Source organism: Salmo trutta, chromosome 23 (assembly GCF_901001165.1).
Source record: "Salmo trutta chromosome 23, fSalTru1.1, whole genome shotgun sequence".
In the NCBI taxonomy this organism is placed as follows: domain Eukaryota; kingdom Metazoa; phylum Chordata; class Actinopteri; order Salmoniformes; family Salmonidae; genus Salmo; species Salmo trutta.
The window spans coordinates 38,417,564-38,437,062 of record NC_042979.1 but is presented as its reverse complement, the minus strand read 5'-3'; the positions used below and the strand labels follow the sequence as shown (position 1 = coordinate 38,437,062).

At 43.1% G+C, this 19,499-nt stretch overlaps 1 protein-coding gene across 5 annotated transcripts; it reads left to right on the top strand.

The window, feature by feature from the left end:
• The first annotated feature begins 5 nt into the window (after positions 1-5).
• Positions 6-19,309, top strand: fkbp15a (FKBP prolyl isomerase family member 15a). 5 transcript variants are annotated; one of them, XM_029710231.1, is made up of 26 exons: positions 6-153; positions 6,564-6,670; positions 6,984-7,053; positions 7,257-7,326; positions 8,023-8,097; positions 8,192-8,290; positions 8,910-9,059; positions 12,181-12,249; positions 12,556-12,699; positions 12,856-12,995; positions 13,095-13,143; positions 13,313-13,441; positions 13,667-13,748; positions 13,844-13,944; positions 14,062-14,140; positions 14,260-14,369; positions 14,572-14,673; positions 14,860-14,954; positions 16,300-16,402; positions 16,518-16,689; positions 16,867-17,003; positions 17,342-17,596; positions 17,813-17,935; positions 18,027-18,140; positions 18,536-18,643; positions 18,840-19,309. In XM_029710231.1, exons 1-26 carry the CDS (start codon positions 107-109, stop codon positions 19,272-19,274), a joined length of 3,165 nt encoding a protein of 1,054 aa, XP_029566091.1. In that variant the 5' UTR covers positions 6-106; the 3' UTR covers positions 19,275-19,309. The 5 variants fall into 5 exon arrangements, with proteins under 5 accessions (XP_029566091.1, XP_029566092.1, XP_029566090.1 ...); XM_029710232.1 differs by having other exon boundaries at positions 13,310-13,429; XM_029710230.1 differs by having other exon boundaries at positions 13,310-13,441.
• The last annotated feature ends 190 nt before the right edge of the window (positions 19,310-19,499 follow it).

The window sequence follows — 19,499 nt, the reverse complement described above, 5'->3', positions numbered from 1 at the left end:
CGTGTTTGAAGTTTATCACTTGAACGTGTTGTTTGTGTGTGATGTTTCGCTAGACATAAAATACCCCTGTATTTTTCTATTCGAAGGGTACGACAGGCTTCTAGACATGTTTTGTGGTAATCAAGAAGGGGATTTTCTGTTGCCTAAAGGCGGGTGAGTTTACAGAGAAAAAGTAAATGCATGTGCAGTTGTTTTTTTATTAGCTTGCGAAGCGCATTGTCTTTTGATTGGATCATTCTTCATACACTGAGAAGAGGGAAAAGTAATGTTCTTTCATTGTTTTAAAAAAGAAACAACGTTTACAATGTGTTACAATGTAACTAACAGTATCAACGTTTATTAGGCTACAGACTATATTTAGGGATGCATGAAAACAATTCAAATAATTGAAAAGTAGTGCTGCAAGCCTAAAAATAGTATAGAATTAAATAGTGATTTAGATATTTATCTCATCTTTCTCCCAAATTGTTTTGCAGTCCTTAACCACGTGCATTGGATAGATCTTAACTAGAATTTGTGAGTCTGGAGATAAGTGGCTATGTTGAAACAGTGGTGCCCTATGGACTCAGTCAAAGGTGGCATTATTGAATTTGGGGAAACTCGTTTGGTGAAATGTGTGAGAGCCTCATAGCTTGGGTAGGCTAAACAAACCTCCACTAAAATATGTGGTGTAAAATGTTTCTTACTACTAGCCTATACGTGTTCTTCCAAGAAGTGTCAACAGTATTTCCCTTCAAATATTTCCAAGCGAAGTGCAATAAAAGCCACCACATCAACATCTAGGGCCTCCTTTTAAAATAAAAACTATTCAATTTAAACCAATGGATTATGTAAGGGATAATTAACAAGGGACTCTGGAAAATAATGAACTCATAGCCCCTCGTTGATTATCGCTTACTTGGGATGTTTATTTATTTATTTATTTTATTTTATTTCACCTTTATTTAACCAGGTAGGCAAGTTGAGAACAAGTTCTCATTTACAATTGCGACCTGGCCAAGATAAAGCAAAGCAGTTCGACAACATACAAAAACACAGAGTTACACATGGAGTAAAACAACATACAATCAATGATGCAGTAGAAAAAAATAAGACTATATACAATGTGAGCAAATGATGTGAGATAATGGAGGTAAAGGCAAAAAAATGCCATGGTGGATGTGACAGAGCGAGGCTGAGAAGCCTGTCCCACCTATGCAATGGTAGGGAAAACAATGGATGGGAATATACCAATTAGACCACCTATGCTTTCTAACAATGTTTTCTGGTATAGCGCCATAGCAGCATGGACCATACTGCTATATGGTCCCTTGTCATAACTGTATGGGACCATGAGAGAGAGATCTGGCAGGGCACACAATCTGTTTGCCAGCCAGCTCTTCTCCTACCTGCCCTCCCCTTCTCGGTGTCTTCTTCATCTGGCACAGGGCCTCTGTCAGAAGCTACAAACTGGCGACCATGTCTGCAGTGTGGCATACTGACTACTTGTGGTGGGAGTTCCATGGGTCAGTATGTTCTGTGTACATGTGTTCTTTGAGAGAGAACCTAACCTCATCCCTAGGCTATTGTGCACAGATGTCTGGAGTGTGAGACTAGAGATAACCTATCCGGTAAGTAAAGACGGGGTGACTGGCTGCTTGTCTATTGGTTGAGTGTTGAGTTTATTTAACCAAAGGTTCACTGCTTTGAGTGCTGCTGTAGTTAAAAATATGTTTTAGCTTTCTTGAGGAAGGGGCCACCACGGGTGGGTTTAATAGATGTCATGGGATGCTGATCTCTATAGAGTGGATAGGCTTGCCTGGGGATGTCATGTTTATGTCATGTGGGTCTGATGTTCCCTGCTAGTAATGCACTTTATATTGCATTTAGCACAGAGGGTGAGAAAAGGTTATATTTTGAAGAATATAAGTAGTGTTTTTCTCTTTTCTAATCTTTGGAATATGTGGAAAATGGTTTGCATTGTTCATTTGCAGCCTATTGTCTTGTAGCACATCACATTATACCAGAAAATACTTGTTCAACTTAACTTTCATGCAAACATTCATGCTGGGCTCTGGATAATATTGGCTTCTAATCGAAATGTAATGTGAGCGAATTGAATCAATCACCTAATCAAACAACTAGAAAGCTATGCTGTCTCTTCTCTCTACCCTGGGAAGTAAGGTTAGGATGATGGGCAAGCTGTGATAGTATCTGTTTGGATGTAAACAATTCTGAATGGTGATGATACAAATCATAATACAAGTATTTAACCATGTGTTGATGCCATCATCGTCTCTGCTACCTCTTCATTGGGCTGTGAGTGGATTGCATTGTTTCGACTAGATTGTGACATTCCAAGCTAAGCATTGTGCTCAAAACATACTCATGCTTGTGTAAGTTCCCATACATGCACATACAGTGTGTGTTTGTGCGTGCATTTGCACACGCACACTAAAACTTGTATGTATTGTTGCCATACACATATGGTCATTTCCATGTAAATGAACCCATGAGCACCAGCATGTCTTAATGGACCCATGAGCACCAGCATGTCTTAAAACTTATGGATCCCTTCGCGCGCCAATCCCGTTAGCGGGATCGATTTGACAACACCCAGTGAAATTGCAGCGCGCCAAATTCAAAAACCGAAATACTCATAATAAGAATTCATAAATCATGCAAGTGTTATACATCGGTTAAAAGATTAACTTCTTGTTAATCCAGCTGCAGTGTCAGATTTCAAAAAGGCTTTATAGCGAAAGCAGACCATGCCATTATCTGAGGACAGCGCCCAGCATACCAACACATGAAAATCAGATTTCAACCAGGCAGGTGCTACACAAAAGTCAGAAATAACAATATAATTCATGCCTTACCTTTGAAGATCTTCAGTTGGCACTCCAACATGTCCCATAAACATCACAAATGGTCCTTTTGTTCGATAAATTGTTTCTTTATATCCCCAAATGTTCATTTATTTCGCATGTTTGATTCAGAAAAACACCGGTTCCATCTCGCCCAACATGCCTACAAAGTATCTAATAAGTTACCTGTAAACTTTGTCCACACATTTCAAACAACTTTCCTAATCCAACTTTAGGTATTTTTAAACATAAATAATCGATAAAATTTAAGAAGGAATATACTGTGTTCAATAGCAGATAAAATGAAAGTGGAGCGAGTTCCAGGTCGCGCGCCAAAAATAAAAAAGTACACTTAGCCCTTTCCTTTCTGAGAGTAGAGCCACTTCATTTCTCAAAGGAAAAACATCAACCAATTTCTAAAGACTTGTCTTTCCCTCACAAACCATTTGATTACAGCTTCTGGGCCTTCTTGATTACAGCTTCTGGGCACACTTTTCATCCGGATGTGAAAATACTGCCCCCTAGCCCAAAGAGGTTTAAATGAATGGGCCCGTGAGCACCAGCATGGACCCATGAGCACCAGCATGTCTTAATGGACCCATGAGCAACAGCATGTCTTAATGGACCCATGAGCACCAGCATGTCCATGAGCACCAACATGTCTTAATGGACCCATGAGCACCAACGTGAAGTTCATAGGAGAATGCCAAATGAAAGCTAAGAGACTCGTTTTGAAAAGTTTTAAGGCATACATGTGCATTTTTCAACCATTATCCATCCCAAAAAAATGGAATTAGGAAAGACTTTGATTTGTGGTCAAACAGATGGAAAAGGGGTCTCAGAAAACATCTACCAGGAAAAAGTCAAACGGTATTAGAAATGCATCAAAACACAATGTTGAAGGGAAGACCCCTGCCAACTAATATCAACACTTCTATTTAATTTTGGTGAAATTATTCTGCCTTCTGTAAGTTTTAAGAAACATTGCCTTGTGCCTTGAAATTCTGTTACTGAAAATACACATACAGGCATCCTGAGTGGCACAGCGGTCTAAGGCAGTGTTTGAGGCATAACTACAGACCTGGGTTCGATCCCAGTCTGTGTCATAACTGGCCGTGACCGGGAGTCCCATAGGGTTGCGCACAATTGGCCCAGCGTCCGGGATTGGTCTTGGGGGCTTTACTTGACTCATCTTGCTTTAGCTACTCCTTGTGGCGGGCCAGGTGCCTGCAGGCTGACTTCGGTTGTCAGTAGAACAGTGTTTCCTCCAACACATTGGTGTGGCTGGCTTCTGGGTTAAGCGGGCGGGTGTTAAGTAGTGCAGTTAGGTGGGGTCATGCTTCGGAGGACTCGACCTTCGCCTCTCCCTTGCCCATTGGGGAGTTGCAGCAATGAGACAAGATCACAATTGAATATCACAAAATTGTGGAGAAAAAGGGGGTAAAATACAAAATCTAAAAAATAATAATACACACACACACACACACACACACAGGGCCTTCAGAAAGTATTCACACCCCTTGACGTTTTCCACATTTTGTTGTTACAAAGTGGGATTAAAATGGATTTAACAGCTGTGAGTCTTACATTTACGTCATTTAGCAGACGCTCTTATCCAGAGCGACTTACAAATTGGTGCATTCACCTTATGATATCCAGTGGAACAACCACTTTACAATAGTACATCTATATCTTTTTTTGGGGGGGGGGGTTAGAAGGATTACTTTATCCTATCCCAGGTATTCCTTAAAGAGGTGGGGTTTCAGGTGTCTCCGGAAGGTGGTGATTGACTCCGCTGTCCTGGCGTCGTGAGGGAGCTTGTTCCACCATTGGGGTGCCAGAGCAGCAAACAGTTTTGACTGGGCTGAGCGGGAACTGTGCTTCCACAGAGGTAGGGGGGCCAGCAGGCCAGAGGTGGATGAACGCAGTGCCCTTGTTTGGGTGTAGGGACTGATCAGAGCCTGAAGGTACGGAGGTGCCGTTCCCCTCACAGCTCCGTAGGCAAGCACCATGGTCTTGTAGCAGATGCGAGCTTCAACTGGAAGCCAGTGGAGTGTGCGGAGGAGCGGGGTGATGTGAGAGAACTTGGGAAGGTTGAACACCAGTCTTTCTGGGTAAGTATCTAAGAGCTTTGCACACCTTAATTGTACAACATTTGCACATTAAAATTTTTCAAATTCTTCAAGCTCTGTCAAGTTGGGCTCCAAAGTGGCGCAGTGGTTTAAGACGCTGCATCTCAGTGCAAGAGGCGTCACTGCAGTATCTGGTTCGAATCCAGGCTGCATCACATCCGTCCGTGATTGGGAGTCCTCTAGGGCAGTGCACAATTGGCCCAGCGTCGTCCGGTTTTGGCCGGGGTAGGCCATCATTGTAAATAAGAATTTGTTCTTAACTGACTTGCCTAGTTAAATATAAATCATTGCTAGACAGCCATTTTCAAGTTTTGCCATAGATTTTCAATCAGATTTAAGTCAGAACTGTAACTAGTCCACTCAGGAACATTCAATGTCATCTTGGTAAGCAACTCCAGTCTGTATTTGGCCTTGTGTTTTAAGTCATTGTCATGCTGAAAGGTGAATTTGTTTCCCAGTGTCTGTTGAAAAGCAGACTGAATCCGGTTTTCCTCTAGGATTTTGCATGTGCTTAGCTCTATTCCATAGTCCTTGCCGATGACAAGCATACCCATGACCCAACATGATGCAGCCACCACAATGCTTGAAAATATGAAGTAGTACTCAGTGACGTGTTGTTGGATTTGCCCCAAAAATAATGCTTTGTATTCAGGACATAAAGTTAATTTCTTTGCCAAAATCTCTGCACTTTTACTTTAGTGTCTTATTGCAAACAGGATGCATGTTTTGTACAGATTTCTCTCTTTTCACTCTATCAATTAGGTTAGTATTGTGGAGTAACCTCTAACTGTTTTTAAGTCACCATTGGCCTCATAGGGAAATCCCTGAGGCAACGGAGTTAGTAAGGACGCCTGTATTTTTGTAGTGACTGGGTGTATTGATACACCATCCAAAGTGTAATTAATAACTTCACCATGCTGAAAGGGATATTCAATGTTTGTTTTTTACCATTACCAATAGGTGCCTTTCTTTGCGAGGCATTGGAAAACCTCACTGCTTGACTGAGGGACCTTACAGATAGTTTTATGTGTAGGGTACAGAGATGAGGTAGTCATTAAAAAATTATGTCAAACACTATTATTTAACACAGTGAGTCCATGCAATTTATTATGACTTGTTAAGCAAGTTCTTACTCCTGAACTCTAGGCTTGCCATGACAAAGGGGTTGATTTCTTATTGACTCAAACTTTTTATTCATTTGGAAAAACATCATTCCACTTTGCCATTATGGGGTATTGTGTGTAGGTCAGTGACACTTTTTTTTCTTCTAAATGTAATAAATTAAATTCAGGCTGTGACACAACTAAATGTGAAAAGGTATGTGAGTTTTGGAAAAACGTGGACGCATAAAAAATTTTAAAAAACTGTTACAAAACTTTGAATCTGCCTAGTTCTTCCAGTGAATGTGTTTCTGTAAAATGTTCTGTGTAGATTTTTATAAGTATTCCTTGCATAGTTGTATGGTTTGTTAAACTTTTTCATTCAATGGTTTTTGTTTGGCATACATTTTATTAGTCTCAGTGCAATTCTGATATTTTGGTATTACCCATATACAGTATCATTGTGTTTGTTTGTGTGTTGACAGAGCAAAGCTAGCCTCTCTATTTGATCTGGATCAGGCTGCCAGTCAGGGCAACGAGTCCTTCCAGTTCAGAGCCCCCAAACAGCCGAAGAAAACCCCCACCGCTCTGAGTAAGACAAGTCTGAGGCCCTGTTTAAACACTGGTGAAATCCAGTCCGTCCTTCCTTCCTCCCTTTGACGTAAATACTGATCCGACATGATTGGATAGATGAAAGTTATGACTCCTCTAGACAGCAGGAAGGATGCATTTCTTCAGTATTGTGGCTTGTAAAGTTTAAACAGACTTCAGACCACATGTAAACGCTAATGCAATTCTTCCAATACATCCATTAATGGATTGGTGCAAAAGTTCACGTTATGGAAGTGTTTGAATATGGTCTGCATGTTTTTTGTTTTTTGTTAACTCTGTGTGCATTTTCAAAGGCCCATCTCCTCAAAAGCCTGCACCAACTCCTTCTGTCCTTTTGGCTACTGCTGTTCATGCATTCCGCTTGTGAGTATGTCCACCAACAAGCACCTGAAATCCATATCACTAGATAGAGTTGATATGTCTCTCTCAGAGTTGAATGTGTATGTGAGTATGTCCATTATTAGTGTGCTTGAGGTGGTGTGTGCGTGAGAGAATATGCGTGTGTGTGTTTGTTGTTGTGTTCACAGGTCCTGTTTGATCTTGTCATCATGGTTTTGTGTTTGCAGTGTGAATGGCCAGTACACAAAACAGGGGAAGGTGGGAGCTGCTCTCCTGGGAAATCATCCAACCAGAGAGGTACTTGAGCTGTGAAGGATATGTAAAACTGGTTTCCATTAAGAATAAACACACTCCAGGTGATGTGAAGAGGAAGTCTCCATCTCTTTACATTCAGTGCTTGGACTGAAATGGGTGCTGGTACTCATTTTGAGTGCTGTTTTTATTTAGGTGCTGGAAGTCTGCAATGTTTTTTAAGTGAATATTCTATAAGAGGTGCCGGAACTCAAGCAGTAGAACATTTGAGGTGCCCCAAGTCATGCACTGTTTACATTTAATCATTTGATTTTCCAACTCAATTAATGCAGGGTCATGTATTCTGCTCTAACCACTTAATAAGAAATATGTGACTCAGTTAATTGTATGATCTTGAGATACTCTAGGCTGTTTTAGTGTAGAGTGAAAAAGGCTCATGATAAATTGTTTTAATTTGTCTTGATACAGTAATAAATCTATGGCAAGAGTTTTAGCCACATTTTAAATTGAGTTTGTTTACAAATCTACTAAACTTGATCATAACCAAAAGGTAGAAAAGTGATACAGAATATTGCATAAAAAGGTTGTGTAAAACAATATAAACCTGCCTTTGTAACTACCACATAAATACATGTTATTGTAAAGTGGGACCCAAGTTTATTCTGTTCATGCACACATCAAGTTTGTGTTTGCGTAGTCATTTGTCTGTCTGCTTCATCTCGTCTTGATTGTTTTCTTCAGTACATGATCCTGCTTTATGGCAGCCAACAGAAACCAATCACAACTGCCAAGATCCATCTAGGATTCATCTTCACAGTGAGTAGTACATCTTCCCATGATGTGTACATGCTTGTGCAGTTTTAACTGTGTGGTGTGTTTTAACTAGACTATATCAGTTTTAACTTCTCAGGTTCAGCCAGGTAACTATGGAACATTCTACGATGACCAGAGGCACAACTGGTCCCTGATGTTTGACTCTGAGAAAGCTGGAGTGGACTTTTGCAAAGAGGTGAACGACGGATGTAATTTTTTTTCTCATACTAGACAGATATACACGGAGTGTACAAAACATTAAGAACACTTTCCTAATATTAAGTTGCACCCCACCCCCTTTGACCCTCAAAACAGCCTCAATTCATCAGGGCATGAACTCTACAAGGTGTCAAAAGCGTTCCACAGGGATGCTGGCCCATGTTGACTCCAATGCTTCCCACAGGTGTGTCAAGTTGGCTAGATGTCCTTTGGGTGGTGGACCATTCACAGGAAACTGTTGAGCATGAAAAACCCAGCAGCATTGCAATTTTTGACACAAACCGGTGCGTCTGGCACCTACAACCATACCCCGTTCAAATGCACTTAACTTGTCTCAAGGCTTAAAAATCCTTCTTTAACATGTCTCCTCCCCTTCATCTACACTGATTTGAAGAGGATTTAACAAGTGACATCAATAAGGGATCTTAGCTGTCACCTGGATTCATGTGTGCATAATGATTTGTACACCGTGTATATAGATCTCTATATATGGCTCTGGAAAAACAGATGGATGGATAGTTTGTATTGAGTTATTTGTACACAGTAAAAATCCATAGACTTTTTTTTAATGTTTAAACCTTTACCCACCATTACAGCTGTGTGTGGCCAAATGGAACAGTGAGACCACAGTAGATACACTACTGACCCAGGACCTGCTGTTAGGAGAGGGACAGGCGGTGGACTATGGTGACACGGTAGAGGTGGCCTTCACAGGCTGGCTTCTACAGAACCACAACATCGGACAGGTGACAGATAAGTCAGAATACAGCCAAAATAACTGTGCTGTATTTAGAGAAAATCAACTGGTTCTGACAAAATGAATAAAGGCTCAGAAAAGCTCAGAGCATTGGGCAATTTGATTTGTGGCTTTATAATTAATTTATTTTGAAATACAAAAGATCAGAAGATATTCAAATATTGACAATATACTGACATTCTAGATGCTGGATCCTATATTTTCCCAATGCACCCTTCCTCGTACAGTGCTCATTAGTTTCCCTAATGAGCATCGTGCTGGCAGAAATGATGACTCAAACTTTCTGACCAGTAGCTTAGCCTAGTATGGTCTTATACTCGTCATGTCAAACAGACTGACAAATGCTGATAATAATGAGAATAACCACTCCATTGTACAATTTGGGAATTTAAGAGTCTGTGACTTTGAATGAAGAGATGATCAGAGGGAAGATTTCACCATTAGGATTTGGGCCAAGGTATGGATAGAGCGTCTCTGAAGTTGCAGTCAGTGAAAGAGTAGATATGAGACCAGGTCCCCACATCATAAAAGGAGACCTGACCCTCCTCACAATCCATAAACACCCCCGACTTCTGTGGTGTGTCTCTCAGAAAGATGGGGACAGGGTAGGTGTCACTGGCTTTGTACTCACACCCATACCTCTGCATAGTCCAGTATCCATTCTGAGGCCTTAGTGTTATATCCCTCTTCCTGTTGACAGACTCACTGGCTACTCCTAAATCCTACTCAGTATTGCCCGTAACCATAACCTCATAGTAAAATCTCCCTGAAGAGAAGCCTTCAATTCCACATTGACAAAATAATCAAACCTCTCTGGGTAGTTTGGGAGATCATGTTCTTTGCCTCTATTTTTCATTTGCTTCCCATCCTAGACAGAATGAGGTAAGGAGGTGCTGTATCAGGGTCCAGGGTCACCTCTACTGCTGAATACCCTCCAGCTCAACATCACCAAACCTCTTCACTTCACTCATAAGTGTCTCCTCCAGCTGAGACACAGCTCTCCTCACAGCCCCCAGACACAGATCACTGTGAACACTGATCTCAGACCAGTCCTTGGTGGGTGGAGGGCTGCACAGGGATGGGAAGCTCTGGAGGAGTTGAAGGTGGCCCTCAGTGTGTGAGAGCTGCTTCAGCTCATTGCTTCTCCTTTGTAGCTCAGCGATTTCCTGCTCCAGCTCTTTAATGAGCCCTTCAGCTTGCCTCTGCTGCTTTCTGCCTCTTCTCAATCACCTCAATGATTTCTACCTGGCTTCTCTCAATGGAGCGCACCAGAGCAGTGAAGACCTTGTTGTCTCTCTCTTTCTGTTTCTCTTGCTGAGATCTGAGTGTTTGATCTCCTCAACCTTACTCTATCTTGTAAGCATCTTCTGGTCTACCTCTGCCATAACCTTTCCTAGTTTAGCCATTTTCTCTCTATACTCTTCTCTAGAGGGACAGTGTCATGTGGTCTGTTTTCAAGCAAAACACACACACAGACATGTCTGGTCACTTCAACAGAACAGATCCAGGAGTTTCTCGTGCTTCTTACGCATCCTGTCTTCCAGGTTCTCCACAGGGTCGATCAGCTTGTCTCTTTAAACTGGTGACTCTCTGAGACTCCAAGTGAGTCTCACGGAAAGATGTCAGACACCATGCAGGACTTCAGGGACTTGAGCGTTGTCCCAGTACAGATTTCACAGGAAACTTCTAGGGGTTGAGCAGGGCTTTGGGCTGGGCCTTGGGAGAGGTCATTGGTCTAGGCTGGTGGCTTTCCCTTGAACTGACTTCCTGAACTGAATAGCCATCTCAGAAATGAGAGCATTGATGCAAAACTCCGGTTTCCTGTCAAATTTCTCCAAACACATGGGACGCCGGCAAAGGTCACTAGTATCCCAGTACTCCTTGATACAGGCCATGCAGAAGTTGTCCACATGGAATGGCTACTGGCTCGGTGAACACATCCAGGAAGTGCTCCTCAGACAGCAGACTGCCGGAGGCGGCAATATCTAAACCGATACCAAAGGTGAAAACATTATCAGTCAGTTCGAGACCATTTCAGTTTGAGTCAACATGGTACGATGTTGAGATCCCTATGTGATCGTAACAAATCGTGAAACATGGATTCTAACCAATTGTAAAGCATGGTTTTACCTTTACAGGGCAACATTGTGCACATGGGGTGGCAGCGTAGCCTAGTGGTTAGAGCGTTGGACTAGTAATCGAAAGGTTGCAAGATCGAATCCCCAAGATCGAATCCCTGACAAGGTACATATCTGTCATTCTGCCCCTGAACAAGGCAGTTCCTAGGCCGTCATTGAAAATAAGAATTTGTTCTTAACTGACTTGCCTAGTTAAATAAAGGTAAAATAAAAAACATCCTTAGATATTCATATTATGGGTCTTCATTGACAAAACCACTAAATGCTATAGAACGGAGGGATGGGGCTGGTGAAATTTAACCACCAAATTATAGCTACTATATGGGGGAAAAAAGAAACGAAAAAAAAGGACTAGGTCAACATGATAGTTTCTAGACAATTTGAAGCTGTACATTAATGTATGTTTATGACATAGCTTACAACCTTGTATTTTGGGTTATGATCGAGTTATCATGAATCAGCGGCCATAATGTATATAATGTATATAATTCATGATAAAAAAAATAGCTGTGTATATCACATAAACATATGCAGCAAGCAATAGAGTTTTTGGAAAAATCCATCTCACCTCTGTTGGGAATGTCTATGTGCTTTCAAGAGGCCCAGATAAGGCTGACCCGCTGTTTTATCAGAGAGGAATAGACGAGGCCTAGTTAAATCTTTAGATTTACTTCTTCGAAGTGACGTTTAATAGAACATTGTTGTCTCCACCCACTTTTCTCTTCCTTGAGCACTTAACCCTTTACATGGCTGAACTCTCTCCCACCTTGTTTACTATTGTCTGGAGAGTCTAAATGTATGGCATGGATTTTAAAACAAGAATTTTAGTTTTTTTCTTCCAGTGAATGTGTTTGTGTGACTGTCCTATTTCTCTCTGTCTCTCACTCACTCACTTATCCTCTTCACAGTGCATGTCAATGCCAATTTAATCACCATTCAGCTGAATATATTCTATTGTTTTCTGTGTGTCAGATGTTTGACTCCAACGTGGGCAAAGACAAGCTGCTGAGAGTGAAACTTGGCACAGGTAAAGTCATTAAGGTAGGTTGTAGAGCAGGCTGGTGGGAGGAACTAGAGGAAGACCGGCTCAATGTAATGGCTGGAATGGAATGTATGGAACGTATGGAAACCACCTGTTTGACTCCGTTCCATTTATTCCATTCCAGCCATTACAATGAGCCCATCCTCCTATACCTCTTTCCACCAGCCTCCACTGGTGTAGTGGTCAACTCAGCAATATGACATCACCACACATAGTGAGGCAACTTAATGCTTACAGAAAAAAACAAATCTAGAAGAATGTGATGTTTCTCTCGCTCTCTCTCTCCTATCTCTCTCTCTCTTTAGGGATTAGAGGACGGGATGTTAGGGATGCGGAAAACTGGGCATCGCCTCCATATTGTGCCCCCCACCCTAGGCTATGGGTCAAAGGGCATCCCCAACCACGTCCCCTCCTCCAGCACACTGGTCTACAATGTGGAGATCCGCCGGGTGGGCGCACACACACACACACACGCACACATTCAGTTTCAAACATCAAACAGTATCTTACTGTAGCCATGAGGAACTGTTTGTGTACCGAAGCTAGAGGGCGTAATTGGCCAAAGATGGCTGTCTAGATGTTCTAACTCTGTGGGGTGTATTTAGGTGAAGTTTGCTAAGGACAGTGGGTCGGAGCGACAGAGTGGGGGATTAACCACCAACTCCCCCTCCCCAAGTGTGGACAGTCTGGGCTTTGGGATGTCCCCTCAGTCTCAGCCCCCCACCTCTATCCCAGCAGAGCCCAGGTATGTACCACTACCTTCACTGTTCCTTAGTGGGGGAGTTAGGAGGGTTTTTTATTTGGACGTCAGATGGCAGGTTAACGCTGACTTTTCTGCCAACAGGGGAAAGCCTCTGAATGTCAAATCCAATTCAATAAACGAGCCACTGATGGTGAGTGTTATTTTCATTTAGTTTAACTTCTTTGCATGCTTACACGCACACATTTTCACTCACATTTACGCACACAAACTCTCGCACACTCACTCTCGCACTCACTCTCACACTCACTCAGTCAAACAGACACAATCTCTCTCAAACAGTATTATCATACATACAGCAGCTGGATACAGCCAAAGCCAAGTTGATCTCTCATATGGCCAAGATGGGTCAGCCCATCCTGCCCTTCCCAACAGGAGCCATCCCCGCCCAGCCAGACCACAGTGACTCCAAGACAGAGGTGGGCTCCATAGTGAGTCTGTGTGTGTGTGTGCACCTTCTGTTCTGTATGGAAATTCAACATTTGCATTCCCACAATTCCAGTTTTTGACCAAGTCAATACTTTTTCTTTTACTTTGGAACCTGTTTGCCAGGTATGCTGGAAAAGGAGTACGACCTACGAACCTTTGTCATGTTTGACACCCATGACAGTGCTACTGACCTGTTAATATTCTTCTGTATCTGTGTCACCCTGCAGGACCTAAGTGAATCTCACCCTTCACGTCACTGTCTGCTCCCCCAGCCAGTTCAGATGTCAGCTGCACCCCCTGTCCATGCAGGTAAGACCTCTAGTTCAGTGTCCATTTATGCCCATATGTTTTTGGTAGATCCACCAGTCATTTGCTTATATTCAGGGTTATATTTTCTGTTTCAGTGCCTGAGGTCATTGTGCCAACTGCTGCCCAGCAACCAGTGTTTATGGAGACAGTGGTCCCACAGGCTGTGGACTGTGGTGGAAGCAGTCATGCCTTCCAGGTATTGAATTTGAATTGAATAACCAATATTGATCTCCAAAAGGGAAATTTGAAATGATCCTTTATGCTTATTCCCCCCCCCATTTAACAAAGTACTTTGGTACGACTCCATTCACAGCCGTACCCATCCTTTCAGTCTGCCTTTGGTCTGTCCTACCTTGGCCAGTTCCACCCTCATCATGCAGTTTCATACCAGGGTAATGAAAATACAATTTTCACTGTCACCTTGTCTAAGTGCAGTGTGGCAGACATACTATTGTAATATGTTTTCATTTGTTTTCAACCTTTTATCTAAAACAACATTTGACCTGTCTAGCACCTAGTGATGTCACTTCCTTCTTGATGACGGAGGTGCGACAGCACAACACTGAGATCGGACAGGCTGTGGGGAAAGTGGCAGATAAAATCAATCTGTTGGTCTCCAAGGTCAGCAGTGGACTTGTTTGTAGTTCTGGTAACACTTTCTTGTATTGCATTGTTTTGCGTAAGTATGTATGACCTCCTCATAACTTCTTTTAATCTCATAATGATCCTGTCAAACAGACATTATAAGAGCCACTCTACATGCTTGTAACAAGTAATAAAGCATTGTATCAGGTTTAAGTCATGTTACCATATTTTATACTAGGTGGATGAGCTCCAGAAGCATGGTGGCGGCAACTCTCTGGGTCTGTCCTCGGTGTCCATGGAAACAGCCATGAGCCTGCACAACATCCAGAGAATCACCCAGGTCAGTCAACTGTCCCACTAATCTACAGTGTCCTCCTCCTTTTCTGCTCTCCCTCATTCTGCACTGGTCTGGTCTACCGTCCTTCAACTGCACTGGTGTGAGGAAAATAGGACGGGTGAAAGCAATTTCCTGATAGGCATTGACCATTGCATGGAACGACATAACTTCTCCATTTGGGTTCCACAGGAGAACTTGTTTCTAAAGGAGGTGGTTCTGGAGAAGAGCACCCGAGTGGAGGAGCAGAACTGGAAGATCAGAGAACTCCTCGAGCAGAACCAGAGGTGTGTGTGTGTGTGTGTGTGGTGTGTGTGTGTGTGTGTGTACAGTACTGTACTGTACTGTGTATGTGTGCTTGTTCAATGGGTTCTGTAGATTGAAAAAAATATATATACAGTACCAGTCAAAAGTTGACACACCTACTCATTCAAGGGTTTTTCTTGTATTGTTACTATTTTCTACATTGTAGAATAATAGTGAAGACATCAAAACTATGAAATAACACATGGAATCATGTAATAACCAAAAGAGTGTTAAACAAATCAAAATATATTTTATATTTGAGGTTCTTCAAAGTAGCTACTGCCTTGATGACAACTTTTTACACTCTTTGCATTCGCTCAACCAGCTTCATGAGAAATGCTTTTTCAACAGTCTTGAAACAGTTCCCACATTCTGAGCACTTGATGGCTGCTTTTCCTTCACTCTGCGGTCCAACTCATCCCAAACCATCTCAATTGGGTTGAGGTCGGGTGATTGGAGGCCAGGTCATCTGATGCAGCACTTATCACTCTCCTTATTGGTCAAATAGCCCTTACACCGCCTGGAGGTGTGTTTTCGGTCATTGTCCTGTTGAAAAACAAATGATAGACCTATTAAGCGCAAACCGGATGGGATGGTGTATCACTGCAGAATGTTGTGGTAGCCATGCTGGTTAAGTGTGCCTTGAATTCTAAATAAATCATTGACAGTGTCACCAGCAAAGCACCATCACACCTCCTCCTCCATGCTTCACGGTGGGAACCACACATGTGGAGATCATCCGTTCACCTACTCTGCGTCTCACAAAGACACGGCGGTTGGAACCAAAAATCTCAAATTTGGACTCATCAGACCAAAGGACAGATTTCCACCGGTCTAATGTCCATTGCTCGTGTTTCTTGGCCCAAGCAAGTCTCTTCTTCTTATTGGTGTCCTTTAGTAGTGGTTTCTTTGCAGCAATTTGACCATGAAGGCTTGATTCATGCAGTATTATGCAGACCATCCACAGGACGGTAGACCCCCAGGGCCAAGACAGAGCGGCCTAAAGAGGTATCCACCCTGACATGGGTATGTTTTCAATACAGACTCCTTTTGTCTTATGGTATTCAATACAAGGCCTCCACACCTTATGAAAGCCGCCTGGTATACTCTTAATCTGGTAATAAATCAAATGTAGTGGGTCATGGCATTTCTATCTTCCCATTGTGGGAGGATAACCAGCCTTCCAATTAATAGCAATGCATTTCTTAGCCGCTGTGAATGCTAGGGTAAAGTTACACAGTATTTCCAAGCAAATGAAACAATGGGAAGATAGAATGTGAATCTGTAGACATCCTGAGATATAAAAAAAGATGGTGTGTGTGACAGGTGTATGGAGCAGAGTGGTTTACTGTTGGAACAGAGGAAAGATGTGCTGAAGACCAGCAACCAACAGGACCAGACCAGCCTGCTGGAAGCAGAGCAGGACAAGGTAGGAAAGAGCAGAGGAAACTTACTACACTCACACAGAGCAAGAGAGAGAGAGAGTCTCATAGACACACATGCACACATACTTAAGTCCCTCCCCCCACCTCTCTCCATCTCAGCCGCACCTGACAGAGTACCTAGCCGCCTCCTCCACCCTGGTCTCCAAGCTTCAGCTGGAGTCCTCCTCTCTGCAGCGCTCTGTCTCTGACCTGCAGACCCAGCTCAGCCAAGCCCTGCAAGACAGGGAGAGCCACTCTACTCAGTTCAACTCATTAGAGAGACTAGTAGAAGGTACAGGACTGGCAGAACCACTGCACTTGGATCCGTTTATTAGAGAGACTACACAATTTTCAATATCTTTTGAGTTGTGTCCAGCGTGCCTGGTGGGCAGGGTTTAAACTTTTGGGAATGTTCTATTGGGTCATTACACCATGCTAACTAAAGAGTTGTGTGGGTGTGCGCGTACAGGGCTAAGGAAGGGAGAGGGGAGGGCGCAGGCCCAGTGGCGTACAGAGAAACTGAAACGTAAAGAGATGCAGCTGAGAATCGCCAACACGGAGGAGGAGCTACAGGGCCTGAGGGCTTGGAAAGGCAACCTGGACAAGGTGTGTCTGTGGTTCAGCCTGCTCGTCTCCAATGGTATTATCAGGCTGCAATACCACTGTCCCACATGGTGCCAGTATTCTTCTAATAACTGTTTGGTATAAAAAATAATCCCTTGACATTTATTTTACAGAATACTTACCCAATTCTGAATATACCCCTTGTTCCCAAAGTGTGCTCCCTTTCACTCACTCCCCCTCATTTATACTAATCCAATGCTTTTAATTCATTGAGTGGGAAGAGGTATAACCTCTGTCAGAGTCCCCATCACACTTCACAGAAGAGAAGGGGGAGAATGGGAATTGGACTTTGGTCTTGTTACACTGTCTGTCTCTGTCAGATGCTGTCGGAGAGAAAGAGGAGGTGGCAGTGTGAGCATCAGCATCTGTCTGAGGAGGCGAGGAGGAGCAGCCAGAGGGAAACTGACCACCTGAGGGCCAGGAGACAAGTAGAGCAGGGGGCCAGGAGACAAGTAGAGCAGGGGGCCAGGAGACAAGTAGAGCAGGGGGCCAGGAGAGGAGAAGTAGAGCAGGGGGCCAGGCGAGGAGAAGTAGAGCAGGGGGCCAGGCGAGGAGAAGTAGAGCAGGGGGAACAGGTATATACACACACACACACACACACACACACACACACACACACACACACACACACACACACACACACACACACAATGATCCAGACTAAATACCAGCCATATCAGTTGAAATGTTGCTACATACACAACATTATTATTAATAATTATTTGCATATAATAATGCTTAACATTATGTAAAGCATTAAACCTGCAGGCTTTAAACGTGTTTATCTAAAGGTGGTGCTGGATGTGGACTGGCATCAGGGTGGGTATGAGAAGGAACTACATAGCCGTGAGATAGCAGAAATCACACAGCAGAGAGACATTCTGGCCAGGACACTGTCAGAACTACAGGAACAGGTGAAGGACATACTGAGTGTGCACACTCCCTAAACATTAGGAAATGTAAACGATTCAAACAAGTTGAATTCCAATGCTCTCTCGCTCTTAGTATATGGCAGCACAGAGCAGGGCAGAGATCTCCAGGAAGCAGCTAGAAATGCTATTGGTTGAGCAGGAGAAGAGGCATGCCCAGCAGCCCAGTCAGGATGCAATGGCAGAACAGGTGAGTGTTCCAACATTCACCTCAGACTAGTCCGTACATGATTGGAGTAGTGTTTCTTAATCCTGGTCCTGGGGACCCACCATTTTAGTTTGTCCCTAGCACTATACATCTGATTCCACTAATCACCTCATCAAACCTTTAATTAGTGGAATCGGGTGTTTAGTGCTTGGGCAAAAACTAAAATGTCCCCAGGACCGGTGTGAAGAACTACAGGAGTAGAGAAAGCAGACTTTGGGTGGGGGGGTTTAAATAAATTTAAAAAATCTACCTTTGCTCTAACAAACTACTCCAATGAGCAACACCAAGAGAAATGGACTTCCACCTTCTATATTGCTCTCATTCCTACCTCTCTCTGATCAGTGATCGTTTCAATGGTTTTCGTGTGTTCCCTCCAGGTGAAGAGAGTGATGAACGGAGTGTTCCATTCTCTGAGAGGGAAGTTCGGCCTGCACCAGTCATACCAAGGAAGCGATGTTCTAGGAGTCATGCTAAGCACCATCAAGGTACAGTGCAACCAATGCCTGGTGTTTCCATTTCACATTGCCCTGCAGATACTGAGGCTGGACCAACAGTTGATAATCACTGCTTATGGGTGGTGCCCATGTTAATCCTTTTAACAGCCATGGGTTGTCCTGCACCAGCCATTTGAATCCAGAGTATGACATTGAGCATGTTGTGTTAATGCTCCCCATCCTACAGAGTGTCACCCTGGATCTGCTAACAGCCCACAATCCAGAGGAAGAAGACAAGGTGGAAGAGGAGAAATGGACAAAAGCTGTGGAGCAAAATAGGAGGGTTGATGATGATAAAGAGATGAATCAATCCACTGGATCAATACAAGAAAAAGAGGACAGTGGAGTTACTCAGACAGCCTGGACCTCTATTGTTAGGGCCTTGTGGTCTGAGGCTCAAGTGGAGGATGAGTCCATCAATTCAGAAGGCCTAGAAAACAAAGCTGAAGACACACCAAGTACATCCAGAGAAGAAACGCCTTCTAAGACTGGCTCAGAGAATGGGCTAACGCCATCATCTCTCATGGTTCTTATTGAGGAAATGTCTTGTCAAATACAGCCTCTCGCAGTCCAAATTGACCAATCAAAGCAGATGGAAGTTGTACCTCCCCCACCATTGTAAAAAAAAAAAAAAAAAGATTTTGGAAGCTATACAAATGCATTTATTAATGTCCACATTAATTTTATGCCATGTTTATTCTTTTTTTAAAAACATTTTTATTTAACTAGGCACATCAGTTAAGAACAAATTCTTATTTACAATGACGGCCTACCCTGGCCAAACCCTAACGACGCTGGGCCAATTGGCACTCTCAATCACGGCCGGTTGTGATACAGCCTGGAATCG

Excerpts from the sequence above, each read along its gene's own strand:
- fkbp15a (XM_029710230.1), top strand. The coding sequence starts at position 107 with ATGTTTTGTGGTAATCAAGAAGGGGATTTTCTGTTGCCTAAAGGCGG. Across the intron at positions 14,141-14,259 it reads TCATGCAGTTTCATACCAGG|CACCTAGTGATGTCACTTCC; the intron begins GTAATGAAAATA and ends TGACCTGTCTAG. Across the intron at positions 14,370-14,571 it reads TCAATCTGTTGGTCTCCAAG|GTGGATGAGCTCCAGAAGCA; the intron begins GTCAGCAGTGGA and ends ATTTTATACTAG.